The sequence below is a fragment of the Vigna unguiculata genome, chromosome 4 (genome assembly GCF_037176805.1).
Source record: "Vigna unguiculata cultivar grain cowpea cultivar isolate G323 ecotype 2 chromosome 4, ASM3717680v1, whole genome shotgun sequence".
Classification (NCBI taxonomy): domain Eukaryota; kingdom Viridiplantae; phylum Streptophyta; class Magnoliopsida; order Fabales; family Fabaceae; genus Vigna; species Vigna unguiculata.
The window spans coordinates 20337832-20352054 of record NC_140795.1 but is presented as its reverse complement, the minus strand read 5'-3'; the positions used below and the strand labels follow the sequence as shown (position 1 = coordinate 20352054).

The 14223-nt window shown below is 41.3% G+C and overlaps 2 protein-coding genes across 2 annotated transcripts; both read left to right on the top strand.

The window, feature by feature from the left end:
• The first annotated feature begins 2186 nt into the window (after nucleotides 1-2186).
• LOC146886917 (uncharacterized) lies at nucleotides 2187-2795 on the top strand. The gene has a single exon (XM_085671939.1). The coding sequence runs from the start codon at nucleotides 2187-2189 to the stop codon at nucleotides 2793-2795; it is 609 nt and encodes a 202-aa protein (XP_085528065.1).
• Nucleotides 2796-2977: 182 nt separating this feature from the next.
• Nucleotides 2978-5987, top strand: LOC146886916 (uncharacterized). Its single transcript, XM_085671938.1, has 5 exons — nucleotides 2978-3541; nucleotides 4540-4644; nucleotides 5248-5339; nucleotides 5423-5525; nucleotides 5766-5987. The coding sequence occupies exons 1-5, from the start codon at nucleotides 2978-2980 to the stop codon at nucleotides 5985-5987; spliced, it is 1086 nt and encodes a 361-aa protein (XP_085528064.1).
• The last annotated feature ends 8236 nt before the right edge of the window (nucleotides 5988-14223 follow it).

Here is a 14223-nt window from a genome sequence, read left to right as displayed (position 1 = left end):
TAAACCGTTCTTGGAGCTGTTGTGCTCACTGTTGTGGTGTCGAAGTCCTCTACTAACCCCTTTCCAGGTAAGGGAAGCTAGGGTTTCGAGTTTTAATGTGTATGGTTTGATTTCAATTCTGTTTACTGCTCCTGGTGATTGTATGCTGTTTAAAATAACATGAACATGTTATGTGCATTATTTTGGTTGAATACTGGTGTTTGCCTGCGTATACAGTGGAGGGTTATGGTTTTCTAACTCAAGCGAGCATGTCTCGCCTAGGCGAGATCAGCAGTAACTCGACCATCCTGCCTGCACGAGCTGTCGCTCAGGCGATGAGTTCTAGTTTTGAGCGAGAGCACTTCCCGCTCAGGCGAGGAGGTCTCGCCTCAACGAGAGTGCGTGACAGCGCCACTATTCCCCTCTTCGAGCCCTCGCCTAAGCGAGACCCTTCAGTTTGAGCGAGGAGCTAGGCGAGGGTAGTGTGTTGTTTGGTTGTTTCTTCGATCTTGAATGGTTACTACTTGCTTGAATTTAGTTATTATGTTAAAAGCATGGGACAAATGATTATGCATGAGCGGTGTGATTCATGGATTGTGCATGATGGGTTTTGGTATGAACTTGGCATGTGAAATGAGATGGTTGGTATCAAAGAGACATGGTAATGATATGAAATACAAATCGATATTCATGGTTTCGGAGGGATAAGTTGATATTGATTTCACATTTGGATATGAATGAGGTTGATTTATAAAGGTTGGCATGAGATTATCTGCATGATAAATATTACTTGATTGATTGAGCATGATTGGTCGGTGGTCAGTGTGTAATTCCTTGAGATCTCTAGGTGGGATTTCAGGGTCGTGCTTCAATGGTCGGGACGTAATTCCATGACTCCTGTTAGTGGGAATCCATGGTGGTGCCCCATCTATATAGTCTGGTAAAGATTCAAGGTAAGGTTGCATCCTCACACTCTAAGGAGGCAGTTAGTCTCACTTAGAGCGGACTGACTCTTGTTGTGAGAGTAGCAGGAGGCCTGAAACTCATTTAAGGGCTAACCTTGTGTGTGGGGGATTGAAACATGGTAACACTTGTAACACTTAGCTCGGGGGTGAGCAGCTCAGGGGTGAGCAGGGTAATCCATCACAAGTCCAAGCATCCGCTGAATCCGACTAGACTATATGTATCCGGATGAGTCAAGTCAGAGTCTATGTATTGTTTGAGAAGTGATAACATGTTTGCATGATATATGTACTGCTTGGATTGCGAAATAGCATGTGACTGCTTGATGAACTATTTCCACTCTAGCTTACCCTGTTTGCTTGTTGGTTGTCTTGTATGTGGTTCTTCTTCTTTTGCGATGATCATCAATTTATTGATGTGAGCAGATGCAAGAGGCACTCGAGGTCAACAGGGAATGGATGATCTCGCTGCGTAATATGCTTGGACTGATTCTCCGGCTTTGGGTTTTATTATAGGGTTGTGGCCCATGTATAGCTTGGCCTTTACATTTAATTTAGTTTACTATTGAACCTTGTATTCTGTTATGTTTTGGCATCGTGGTGTGCCTCGAATATTTGTAAGGAGTAAGGTTTAAACTCCTGGACCGCGTTTCTACTTTATTCTGTGTGACGCTTCCTTTAACTAGCTTTATTAATTAAATGGGGTGTTACATTTATGGTGTCAGAGCGGTCATTCCTTAGGTCTGTGGACTTCGATGTCCGCTTAACTTTTTTTGTGTTTTTTTTAGTATTCTTAGTTAAATTCCTGTCTTATCAAGCCTAACCAAGTGATTTTTTTTGTGCTAGTGAATTATGGCACCTCCTCGTAGGACTCAGCAATCCTCCCAGGGCAATGTACCTGATATCGCCAGGGCAATTGAAGCAATTATAGCTACTATGACTCAACAAAGTATAGCTATGATGCAGCAACACGAAGCATCCATGTAGCGACAAGCAGCGTCGTTTGAGCAGTAGCTGTTGGTGATGCAGCAGATGGAGGCTGTAAGAGTGGCTGCTGAGGATCCTCACCGACAACATATGGAAGCCCTCCGCCAGTTGGAGGAGAACAGGATAGTTGCACCTGTCTTTGGCCTTGAGCCATGACCACTAGTCAGGGAGTGGAGTTTGGAAGACTTTCTGAAACACAATCCGGTGAAGTTTAACGGCAAGACCAGTCCTGATGCTGCAGACCAATGACTAAAGGACATGGAGAGAATCTTCGATGCGAAGATGTGCCCGGCAGATAACCGATTGGCATTTACGATGTATATGCTCACTGGTGAGACTGAGCATTGGTGGATCAGCACCAAATCCATCATGGAGAAGAGAGACGAGTCCGTGACTTGGAAGGCATTCAGGGGGAAATTCCTCTCTGAATATTTCCCAAATATTATCCGGTATGCCAAGGAAGTGGAGTTCCTCCAATTGACCCAGGGAGGGAAGTCAGTGACAGAGTACGCTGAGAAATTCAAAGACCTCAATCGTTTCTACACCATGCCACTTGATGAAGAGTGGCGATGCAGGAAGTTTGAAAATGGTCTCCATGGGGACATCCGTCTGATGGTTGCCCCTCTGTCCATCAAGGATTTTGCAGCTTTGGTGGAGAAGGCCAAAGTAATGGAGAAAATGAAAAATGAGGTACAAGGTCACGCCTCCCACAACAACAGAGGATCGATGGACCATCTGTGTCCAAGCCGAGACAGGAGGAGAAGAGGAAGCCTTATGATAGACCCCACCACTAGTCTCAAGGGTCTAGGAGCTTTCCTCCCCAACAAGGCCGAGTATAGTGTTACATATGCGGAGGCCCTCATCTGAGGAATCTTTGCCCGCGCATGAAGGGCTAGCGCCGATGCAACAATTGTGGCAAGGAAGGCCACTTTGGAAAAGACTGCCCCACCCTTACTAGAGCAGTGGTGCGACCTCTAGTATAGACTCTTACCCAGCACCAGCAGAGGAATAGAGGCAACAGGCCTCAGGCGACGGGCAAAGTTTACGCTATGACAGGAGCAGAGGCTGCAAGCTCAAGTAACCTTGTTATTGGTTATTGTGTGATTGCTGGAATGAGGTGTTGTGTATTGTATGATTCTAGAGCGACACACTTCTTTGTGTCAGATGCTTGTGTGAAACGTCTGGGTCCGCTAGTGTGTGAGCTTGTGGTATCCACTCCGGCATCGAGTTTAGTCAGGACATCATCCTTGTGTGCTAGATGTCCGGTGGAGGTAGAAGGGCGTAGATACAAGGTAAATCTAATATGCCTACCTCTACGAGAGTTAGAGGTAATTTTAGGGATGGATTGGCTCTTTGCCAATCGCATTCTTATAGACTGTCGGGAGAAGAGGTTGTTATTTCCCGACTTAGAGGAGGCTGAATTGATATCTACTCATAGAGTTGTGAATGGGGTTCAAAGTGGCGCGCAATGCTTCATAATCTTCGCTCGTATGGAGATAGAGGAGAAGGAGGGGACATCAGTCATACCTGTGGTGCATGAGTTTGAAGACGTATTCCCAGATGAAGTACCAGGGTCGCCTCCCAATAGAGAGGTCGAGTTCACAATTGACCTGGTGCTAGGAACATGTCCGATATTGATGGATGATGAGTCATTATTTTCCTCCATTCCACTAGTCTTTGTGTACCCATTTGACAGTTGTTCAGTGCTTAATTGTTCACCTTTAGTGTGTTTTCATCTGTTGGGCTTTATTGGGCCATTATTCCTAATTTGGGTTAATTTCGTGTTATTTGGCCTAATTTTCGTTTTTAATTATTTTTAGGTATTTGAGTGAGACAATTTTGGAACTTGGACATTAATATTTAGTTGAAGAGACTTGCCACATCATTGCCACATCATTTCCATGTCATCTTAGTGAATGGGCCAACATTTGAGGCCCAATAGTGGCATTTTTGTAATTTTGAGTGGCAGAATGACATTTTTGTAAATACTATGGCAAGGGGTGATGGGACCACGAGGATTAGGTCTGGATGCATGAGAACAGCCGCACCTTCTTCCTCTCCAACCTCCATTTTTGTTCTCCAGCCTCCATTTTCGTTCTCCAAGCTTCCATGGAGGTGCTCCTTGCGATTTTGCACGTTTTTGCATAGTTTTTATTGTTTTTTTGCACATTTGACAACTCCCAATGAGGGTTTTACGTTTTGAATTTGTTTCTAGCTTGGGCAGCTCATTTTTTGGAATTTATTGACTTGGAACAACATCCATTGGAACAACATCCATTGAAGGGGTTTTCGTATTTATATATCACAACACCGTTTTACATTCCATTGAAGCCTTGAAATCTCTCTTTTGCTCTTGATTTGCATTTTAAGAATTCATAAGTTAGGGTTTTGTATTTTTGATGTTCTATTTCAAATTTGAAGTGCTTGATTGTTCCATTTTGATGTCTAGCTAACCCCATTGCATTGATTCCTTGACGAAATTGAAATGAAACCATGAGATTATTGGTCGTTTTTGGGATTCCATTTAAAATTGCCTCTGTTTCAAGTTGTGTTTAGATGATAAACACGTTTTTGATGCATGCTTAATCTCAAATTCGTGTGTGCACATTAGTGGCTCGTATTCATGCTTAATGTTTATGAGTTCTGTCACAGCTTGCTTCAATATGTGGGTGTTAACTGCCTGAAATTTGTTGTGCTTAATGACAATGAGTCCATGGTAATTTTCGCTTAGTTGATTACTTAGGATTCATGAGAGTAAATTCGAATAGAACAATTATTTGGTAATATGTGATTGGTGGACTTTCAATTGAATAAAGGAATCATTGCGTTTTCATATAACTGTTAAATTTATCTGCGAATTGAAGTTTGTTATGAATCGGAATCTGCCAAACCCCCCCTGTGTTATTGTGTTGTGTTTGAATCTGGAAATTGAAGCTTTGGACAAAAATATTGGTCGTTGGGAGACGACTTGATTCACTTTCATATACTGCATTTTATCTGTTTTAATTTGGTGGGGTACGACCTCTATCCATACCGTATAGCTTCAGCAGAACTGGTGGAGCTAAATAGTCAAATTGAGGAGCTACTGGGGAAACAGTTCATCCGACCCAGTACTTCGCCTTGGGGAGCGCCAGTGTTGTTGGTGAAGAAGAAGGATGGAAGTTCACGCCTGTGTATGGATTACAGGCAGCTAAACTAGATGACCATCAAGAACAAGTATCCTCTCCCGAGAATTGACGATTTGATGGATCAACTGCATGGGTCGTCAGTGCTCTCAAAGATAGATTTGCGGTCAGGGTACCATTAGATTTTTGGAAAGGCTGATGATGTGCAGAAGACAGCCTTCCGATCTCGATATGGACACTACGAGTATGTGGTTATGCCTTTTGGTGTGACCAATGCCCCGACGATGTTCATGGACTACATGAACCGGATATTCATATCGTTCCTAGATAAGTTGTAGTTTTCATAGACGACATCCTTATCTATTCCAGGACTCGAGAGGAGCATGCCGAGCACTTGAGGCTAGTGCTTGGTGTTCTGAGAGAGAAGCAACTATATGCCAAGCTATCCAAGTGCGAATTCTGGATGGATGAAGTATAGTTTTTGGGGCATGTGATATCCGCTCAGGGGATTGCAGTGGATCCGGTAAAAGTTGAGTCGGTGATAAAGTGGGAGTGTCCCAAGTCAACAACCGCGATCAGAAGCTTTGTGGGGTTGGTTAGATACTATAGGAGATTCATAAAGGGATTCTCCAAAATAGTGGCGTCATTGACGCAGCTTACCCGGAAGGACTAACCCTTCACTTGGACGGATAAGTGTGAGGAAACCTTCCAGGAACTGAAGAGAAGGTTGATGAGTTCCCCAATCCCGGTGATTCCTGATGTTGGAAAACCCTTTGAGGTTTATTGTGATGCCTCTCACCTTGGACTCGGTTGTGTATTAATGCAAGAAAAGAAGACGGTGGCCTATGCTTCGAGGCAACTCAAGGTGCATGAGAGAAACTACCCCACTCATGACTTAGAGTTGGCAGCCATAGTGTTTGCCCTAAAGATTTAGAGACACTATCTTTATGGTGCTCAGTTTCGTGTGTTCAGTGATCACAAGAGCCTCAAGTACTTATTTGATCAGAAGGAGTTGAACATGAGGTAGAGGAGGTGGATGGAGTTCCTGAAAGATTATGACTTTGAGCTCTTATATCATCCGGGGAAGGCAAACGTGGTAGCAGATGCCTTGAGTAGGAAGACAGTGCACGCCGCGCATCTTATGATAAAGGAGGTGGAACTACTAGAGCAGTTCAGGGATATGAAGCTGCAGGTGGAGTTGTGATGAAGGATTGACCCCAACTAAGGATGGAGGCACATGCTTAAGAAGACTAAGCATGTTTAGAAAGGAAGTTCACTAATCCTTCATCCCTTTCATTTGTGTTTGTTATTTTTTATTCCCTAAGTTGATTTAGTTGAATCAACTTTAGTTGACTTGTTGACCTTTGACTAGGTTTGACTTGTTGACTATAGTTGACTTGACTTAAGCCAACATGCTAATCTATGTTTATTTGCTTTGTAGGTTAATTAGGAGTAAGAAAGCAATGCTAGGTGGCGCATGGTGATTGGGGAGCATAAATGATGTGGAGGAGAGAGTAAAGTAAAGGCATAAAGCATAAAGAAAAAGGCATACATCATGTGTACCTATGTACCTTTGGTCTCCTTTGATTTTAGCACACTTTGGCCACTTTTTGGAGACATATGAGACACATTCTGTCTCCTTTTGTGTTAGAACGAAATTAGCCTTGCACACACCATAGTTATTAGCTCTTTTGTCTCTCATTTTTTGTAACCTTATTTGACCTAGTTTCTAGAAGCTAGGGTTAGGTTTTTGTAGAGACATCCTTAGGTATCTTTTATTTGCTTAGAAGCCCCTAAACTCTTCTATGTAAGGGGTGCTCCTAGACATGTAAAATGGTTGAACATTTTGAAGTAAAAACACTCTTATGTCTCAACCAATTGTGAGAGTTTCCTCCCTTAGGAGTGAATACTTTAAGCCTTATCTTGCATAGCAAGTGGCGGCACACATCCACTCATCTTCAAGGTTGCCATGACTTCTAGCCTAGCCTTGTAGTGGCGTGCTTCTCATATTTTTACCATTTCTTTCCTTTCCATTTTATGTTTTCTTCTACCTTTAATTGTTCTTGGTTTTCTATGATTTATGTGCTTTCCATTTCCTTTTCATTTTGAATCAATCCATCATCTTCTTCTCTTAAGCTTTGTGAAAGGAACCTTCACATCTAGATAGCTTGCTATCTTAATGTCCAGTGGGATGTCACTTAGCTTTCTTAATCAACTCACACTATATTCAATAATCTTAAAAAGGAACAAGATAATCCTTCATCAAGTTTGGATCTGAGTCCATTAGGTGTAGTACCTTAACTATATCTAGTGATTTCTTGGATTTAGTTAGGGAGAGACAATTGTTAGATGCCAGCTTGAACCAGGTGCGAGAATAGCTTGGGTCAGATGAAGCGAGGGATTTTACCTTGGGTAATGATGGTATACTGAAGTTTCAGGGTAGGATCTGTGTACTTGACGATGCAGAGGTGAGGAAGTTAATCCTTCAGGGAGGACATAAGAGTCGCCTTAGTCTGCACCCCGGCATGACTAAGATGTACAAGGATCTCAAGGAAACCTTCTGGTGGTAGGGGATGAAGAAAGATGTGGCTCAGTTTGTATCAGCATGTCTAACTTGTCAAAAGGCAAAGGTCGAGCATCAGAGACCCGATGGGATCCTACAGCCCTTGGAAATACCAGTGTGGAAATGGGATAGCATCTCCATGGACTTTGTGACCCATTTGCCATGAACTTTTAGAGGGCATGACACCATCTGGGTTATATTGGATTGACTGACCAAGAGTGTTCACTTCTTGGCGATGAACTTAAGGATGTCCATGGTCAAGTTGGCCCAGTTGTACATTAAGGAGATTGTGAGGTTGCATGGAGTGCCTTCGAGCATAGTTTCAGACAGGGATCCACGGTTCACGTCTCGGTTTTGCCAAACCTTGGAGAGTGTTCTGGGAAACAAGCTCACGATGAGTTCAGCCTATCATCCTCAGACAGATGGTCAGTTTGAGAGGACGATCCAGTCACTTGAGGACTTGTTACAGACATGCATACTGGATCACTTGGGTGTTTGGGATTAAGTGTTACTGTTGATTGAGTTCACTTACAACAATAGTTTTCATGCGAGCATTGGCATGGCACTGTGTGAGGCTCTTTATGGTAGGAAATGTAGAATCCCTCTGTGTTGGTATCAGGATGGGGAAGTAGTGTTGGTTGGACCAGAGTTGTTAGAACAGACCACTGAGAAGGTGAGAATGGTGAGAGACATAATGCAGGCTTCTCAGAGTAGGTAGAAGGGTTATGCAGACTGCATGAGAAGACCTTTAGAATTCGCAGCTGGGGATCATGTGTTCTTGTGGGTGACCCGAACCACTGGTGTGGGAAGGGCTCTCCGCTCTAGGAAACTTTCTCCTAAGTTTCTTGGCCCTTATCAGATATCGAGGAGGATTGGGCAAGTGGCTTATGAGATCGCCTTGCCTCCTTAGTTGGAAAATCTTCATCTGGTGTTTCACGTGTCACAGTTGAGGAAGTATGTCTTTGATCCCTCTCATGTGTTAGAAGCTAAGGATGTGCAGATCAGGGAAGATCTTACCATAGAAGTATCGTCCGTCTAGTCAAAGTCATATGGGATCGGAGGACAGGTGACTCTAGGTGGGAGTTAGAGGAGGATATGAGGAAATCACACCCGCATCTCTTTACCTGGTAAGTTTTCATTTTCGAGGTCGAAAATTTTCGTTGTTGGGGAGAATGTAAGGCCCAGTTTTAAGCCCTAATGTTTTAAGGGCTGCCTTTAATCTAATGGGCCTAAGGGTTGGCCCAAAGAGTAAAACCAGACCCTAATCTGCCCTAACGTTTCCATTTTCCCCCACTTTCAAAAAACAGTCTCTCATTGCCTCCTTGAGGAGCTGCACTCTCTACTAGGGTTTTATTCCTCACCACTGTCAAGTTCGCTCAAGCTCCTTCATGCTCAAAGTAAGTTATCCTTCTTCTCGTACCATCTTTTCCTTAGCATATTTTCGTATTTTCCCAACTAGGGTTCTGTTGGCAGCTCAATTTAAGGTCTGTTTCGCTGTTTTCCAGCTCTCTAAACTGTTCTTGGAGCTGTTGTGCTCACTGTTATGGTGTCGAAGTCCTCTACTAACCCCTTTCTAGGTAAGGGAAGCTAGGGTTTCAAGTTTTAATGTGTATGGTTTGATTTCAGTTCTGTTTAGTGCTCTTGGTGATTGTATGCTGTTTAAAATAACATGAACATGTACTTGGCATTATTTCGGTTCAATATTGGTGTTTGCCTGCGTGAACAGTGGAGGGTTTTGGTTTTCTCGCCCAAGCGAGTGTGTCTCTCCTAGGCGAGATCAGCAGTAACTTGATCATCCTGCCTACGCGACAGACGACGAGCTCTAGTTTTGAGTGAGAGCACATCTCGCTCAAGCGAGGAGGTCTCGCCTAAGCGAGAGTGCGTGACAACGCCATAGTTCCCCTCTTTGAGCCCTCGCCTAAGCGAGAGTCTCTCGCTTGAGCGAGACCATTCAGTCAGAGCGAGGAGCTGGGCGGGGGTAGTGTGTTGTTTGGTTGTTTCTTCGATCTTGAAGGGTTACTACTTGCTTGAATTTAGTTATTGTGTTAAAAGCATGAGACAAATGATTATGCATGAGCAATGTGATTCATGGATTGTGAATGATGGGTTTTGGTATGAACTTGGCATGTGATTTAAATGAGATGGTTGGTATCAAAGAGACATGGTAATGATATGAAACACAAATCGATATTCATGGTTTCGGAGGGATGAGTTGATATTGATTCGACATTTGGATATGAATGAGGCTGGTTTATAAAGGTTGGCATGAGATTATCTACATGATAAATATTACTTGATTGATTGAGCATGATTGGTCGGTGGTCAGTGCATAATTCCTTGAGATCTCTAGGTGGAATTTCAGGGTTGTGCTTCAGTGGTCGGGACATAATTCCATGGCCCCTGTTAGTGGCAGTCCATGGTGGTGCCCCATCTATATGGTCTGGTAAGGATTCAAGATAAGGTTGTATCCTCACACTCTAAGGAGTGAGTTAGTCTCACTTAGAGCGGACTGACTTTTGTTGTGAGAGTAGCAGGAGGCCTGAAACTCATTTAAGGGCTAACCTTGTGTGTGGAGGATTGAAACATTGTAACACTTGTAACACTTAGCTCAGGAAGAGCAGGGTAATCCACTACAAGTGCAAGCATCCGTTGAATCCGACTAGACTATATGTATCTAGATGAGTCGAGTCAGAGTCTAGTGTATTGTTTGAGAAGTCATAACATGTTTGGATGATATATGTACTGCTTGTATTGCGAAATAGCATGTGACTGCTTGATGAACTATTTCTACTCTAGCTTACCCTGTTTGCTTGTTGGTTGTCTTGTATGTGGTTCTTCTTCTTTTGCGATGATCATCAATTTATTGATGTGAGCAAATGCAAGAGGCACTCGTGGTCAATAGGGAAGGGATGATCCCGTTGCATAGTATGCCTGGACTGATTCTCCTGCTTTGGGTTTTATTATAGGGTTGTGGCCCATGTATTGCTTGGCCTTTACATTACTTTAGTTTACTGTTGAACCTTGTATTCTGTTATGTTTTGGCATCGTGGTGTGCCTCGAATATTTGTAAGGAGTAAGGTTTAAACTCCTGGACCGCGTTTTTACTTTATTCTGTGTGACGCTTCCTTTAATTAGCTTTATTAGTTAAAGAAGGTGTTACGTTATCTCCTCGTTGTATTTCATAAGTATCACGAAGCCAAAGGCAAGTCAGACGATGCTATGAAATTGGTAATGAATTATGTTTGTACATGTCCATCCAAGGTAAATTTGTTTCCATCAAATTTTTTTCGAACAAAACTACATAAGTACATCTCATATTTCCTCTACAGTTTACAAGTTTATCTAAATATCTATTTAATTTCTCATTTTATCTTCAATTATCCTGTAAAACTCTATCACAACTGTAGATTGTTACTGTTAGAATATGTGGTTCTCATTCAATTCCTAATACCACACGTTACTTAAGCACTAATTATTAATTAGTTACTGCTTAAGTTTTGAAGACTCTTCATATGGCCTATTTACTGGTTCAGTTTTGAAGACTCTTCATATGGCCTATTTACTAGTGCAATTTCTGAAGACTCTTCATATGGCTTATTGACTGGTTCAACTTTGAAGCCTATAAATAACATCTCCATGACTTGAAAAAAATATAGAAAAACATTTAGAGAGACACATTTTGTAATATACATCTGAGTGTATTTTGGTGAGGATTCTTGTTCCTATTCAAGAGTTTTGTACTCTTCTTTTCATAGTGGAACTTTGTTCTTTATCGTCCTGTGGTTTTTCCACGTAAATCCTTGTGTGTTATTTCTCTTGCTCTTTTACTTACTTCTCTTTAATTTCCAATTGTCACGATCCCTTGCTTCCGAATGCTACGATACCATAACAAGTGGTATAAGAGCTCTTAGTTGGAAATTCCAAAATGTCTGCAAAATTTGACATTGAGAAGTTTGACGACAAGATTAGTTTTTCTATTTGGCGAGTCTAAATGAGGGTCGTTCTAACCCAGAGTGGATTAATGAAGGCTTTAGATGGAATACAAAATAAGCCAACTTCCATGACTGATGAGCAGTGGGAGGAGTTGGATGAAAAGGCGCTATCATCAATCCAACTCTCCTTATCAAAGGAGTTTCTCCGTGAAATAGCAAACGAAACAACCACTGCTGAATTATGGCTAAAGTTAGAGTCTTTATACATGACCAAGAGCCTTGCAAACAAGCTTCGTCTTAAAGAACGCTTATATACCATTCGAATGGTTGAAGGTACTCCTATTCAATCTCATCTTAATGAGTTTAATTCTATTCTCTTGGATCTTGAAAATATTGATATTAAAATTGATGATTAAGATAAAGTTGTTTTGTTGGTTGTCTCTCTACCTTTTACCTATAACCACTTTAAAGAAATTATGTTGTATGGAAATAATGATACCTTATCCTTTGAAGATGTTAAATCTAATTTATTGTCCAAAGAAAAATTTGATCTTGAAGTTCATTATGTGGACAAGGGTGAGGGTTTAAGTGTTAGAAATAGAACTCAAGAAAGAAGGAGTACAAGTGACAAAAAGTTCAGATCCAAGTCTAGGGGACGCAAATCCTACAAATTTTGTCGTTATTGCAAGAAACCTGGACACGAGATTTCTGATTATTTTATCTTGAAGAAAAAACAAGAAAAACAAGAAAAAGGAAAAGCCACACAATCCCCTGAAGCTGCCAATATTGAAGCTGACTCTGACGGTGACATTACTTTGTCTATTATCTCTTCTAATAAGAGGAGTAAAACAGAATGGATCCTTGATTCTGGATGTACTTTTCATATGTGTCCCTATAAGGACTTATTCACTACTCTTGAATTTGTTGATTGTGGTGTTGTCTTGATGGGTAATGATGCCCAATGCAAGATTGTAGGAATAGGTACAATTCAAATGAAGACTGATGATGGTGTCGTTAGGACTTTGTCTGATGTTCGCTATATACCCAAATTAAAGCGAAACTTAATTTCACTTGGCACTCTTGAATCTCTCAGGTGCAAGTACTTAGCTGAAGGTGGAGTTTTAAAGGTATCAAAAGGTTCTCTTGTTCTCTTGAAAGCTAACCGAATTGGAAGCTTATATGTCCTGCAAGGGACTAATGTGACAGGTTCAGTAGCTGTATCATCTTCTGTGGCTAAAAATGATGTCACTAAATTATGGCACATGCGCCTAGGCCATATGAGTGAAAAAGGCATGCATCTTCTAAGCAAGCAAGGATATCTTGGTAAGCATGTCATTGGTAAGTTGGAGTTTTGCAAACATTGTGCTTTTGGGAAACAAAAAAAGGTTAGTTTCTCTACAGCAACTCATAATACAAATGGTATTCTTGATTATATTCACTCTGATCTTTGGGGGCCTTCTAAAGTTCCTTCATATGGAGGACGTCGTTATATGATGACTATCATTGATGACTTTTCTCGTAAGGTCTGGGTCTATTTTTTGCGACATAAAAATGAGACTTTCCCGACATTCAAGAAATGGAAAACTCTTGTTGAAACTCAGACAGGGAAGAAACTAAAGAAGCTCAGAACAAATAATGGATTAGAGTTTTGTAGTGGTGACTTTAATGAGTTCTGCACAAATCATGGTATTGCTAGACACAAAACCATTCCAAGGAATCCCCAACAAAATGGTGTTGCAGAACGAATGAACAAGACTCTACTTGAGAGAGCTCGTTGTATAGGATCGACATGATCTTTGGACCGAGGCAATATCTACTGCATGCTATTTGGTCAACCGTTCTCCACATTTAGCACTTGACTTCAAAGTTCCAGAAGAGATTTGGTCAGGTAATCCTGTTGATTATTCTAATTTAAGAATTTTCGGATGTCCTGCATATGCATATATTAATAATGGCAAATTAGCTCCAAGAGCTATTGAGTGCATATTTCTAGGTTACGCATCTGAATCTAAAGGGTATCGTTTATGGTGCTCTGAATCAAAGTCTCAAAAGCTAATTCTTAGTAGAGATGTAATTTTTAATAAGGATGCATTATTATCTTCTGGAAAACTGTCTTTTGTGTCTTCTTCTACCAATACAAGTACTATACAGGGTACTAATGAGAAGGTGGAGTTTGAATTAAAATCTGCAGTTCCTGGTATTGATGTCCCATCTTCCTCTACAAATGAATCCAATATTGACGATCATCATGATGATGGTGAATGTGATGATAGAACCATTTCTCCTATTCAAAAAATAGGAGATGATTATTCTATTGCTCGGGATAGAGCTAGAAGACAAATCAGAAAGCCAGCCAGATACTCTAATGATTATTTAACTGCCTATGCATTATCAATTGCACAAGAGGTAAATGATGGTGTTGAGCCTGTCAGCTACACTGAAGTTGTTTCTTGTGTTGAGTCTTCTCAGTGGCTAGGGGCTATGAATGAAGAAATTCAGAGTCTTTATAAAAACAATACTTGGACTCTGACAGAACTTCCTAAAGACAAACGGCCATTAAAGTGTAAATGGATCTATAAGAAAAAAGATGACATTCCCGGGGTTGAAAATGCAAGATGCAAAGCACGACTAGTCGTTAAAGGTTTTAATCAAAAGGAAGGTATTAACTTTAATGA

Coding starts and splice junctions, on each gene's coding strand:
- LOC146886916 (XM_085671938.1), top strand. CDS start 2,978: ATGACAGGAGCAGAGGCTGCAAGCTCAAGTAACCTTGTTATTGGTTAT. Junction 3,542..4,539: donor TCGAGTTCACAATTGACCTG/GTGCTAGGAACA, acceptor TGTGCACATTAG/TGGCTCGTATTCATGCTTAA. Junction 4,645..5,247: donor TTAATGACAATGAGTCCATG/GTAATTTTCGCT, acceptor ATTTTTGGAAAG/GCTGATGATGTGCAGAAGAC.
- LOC146886917 (XM_085671939.1), top strand. CDS start 2,187: ATGGAGAGAATCTTCGATGCGAAGATGTGCCCGGCAGATAACCGATTG.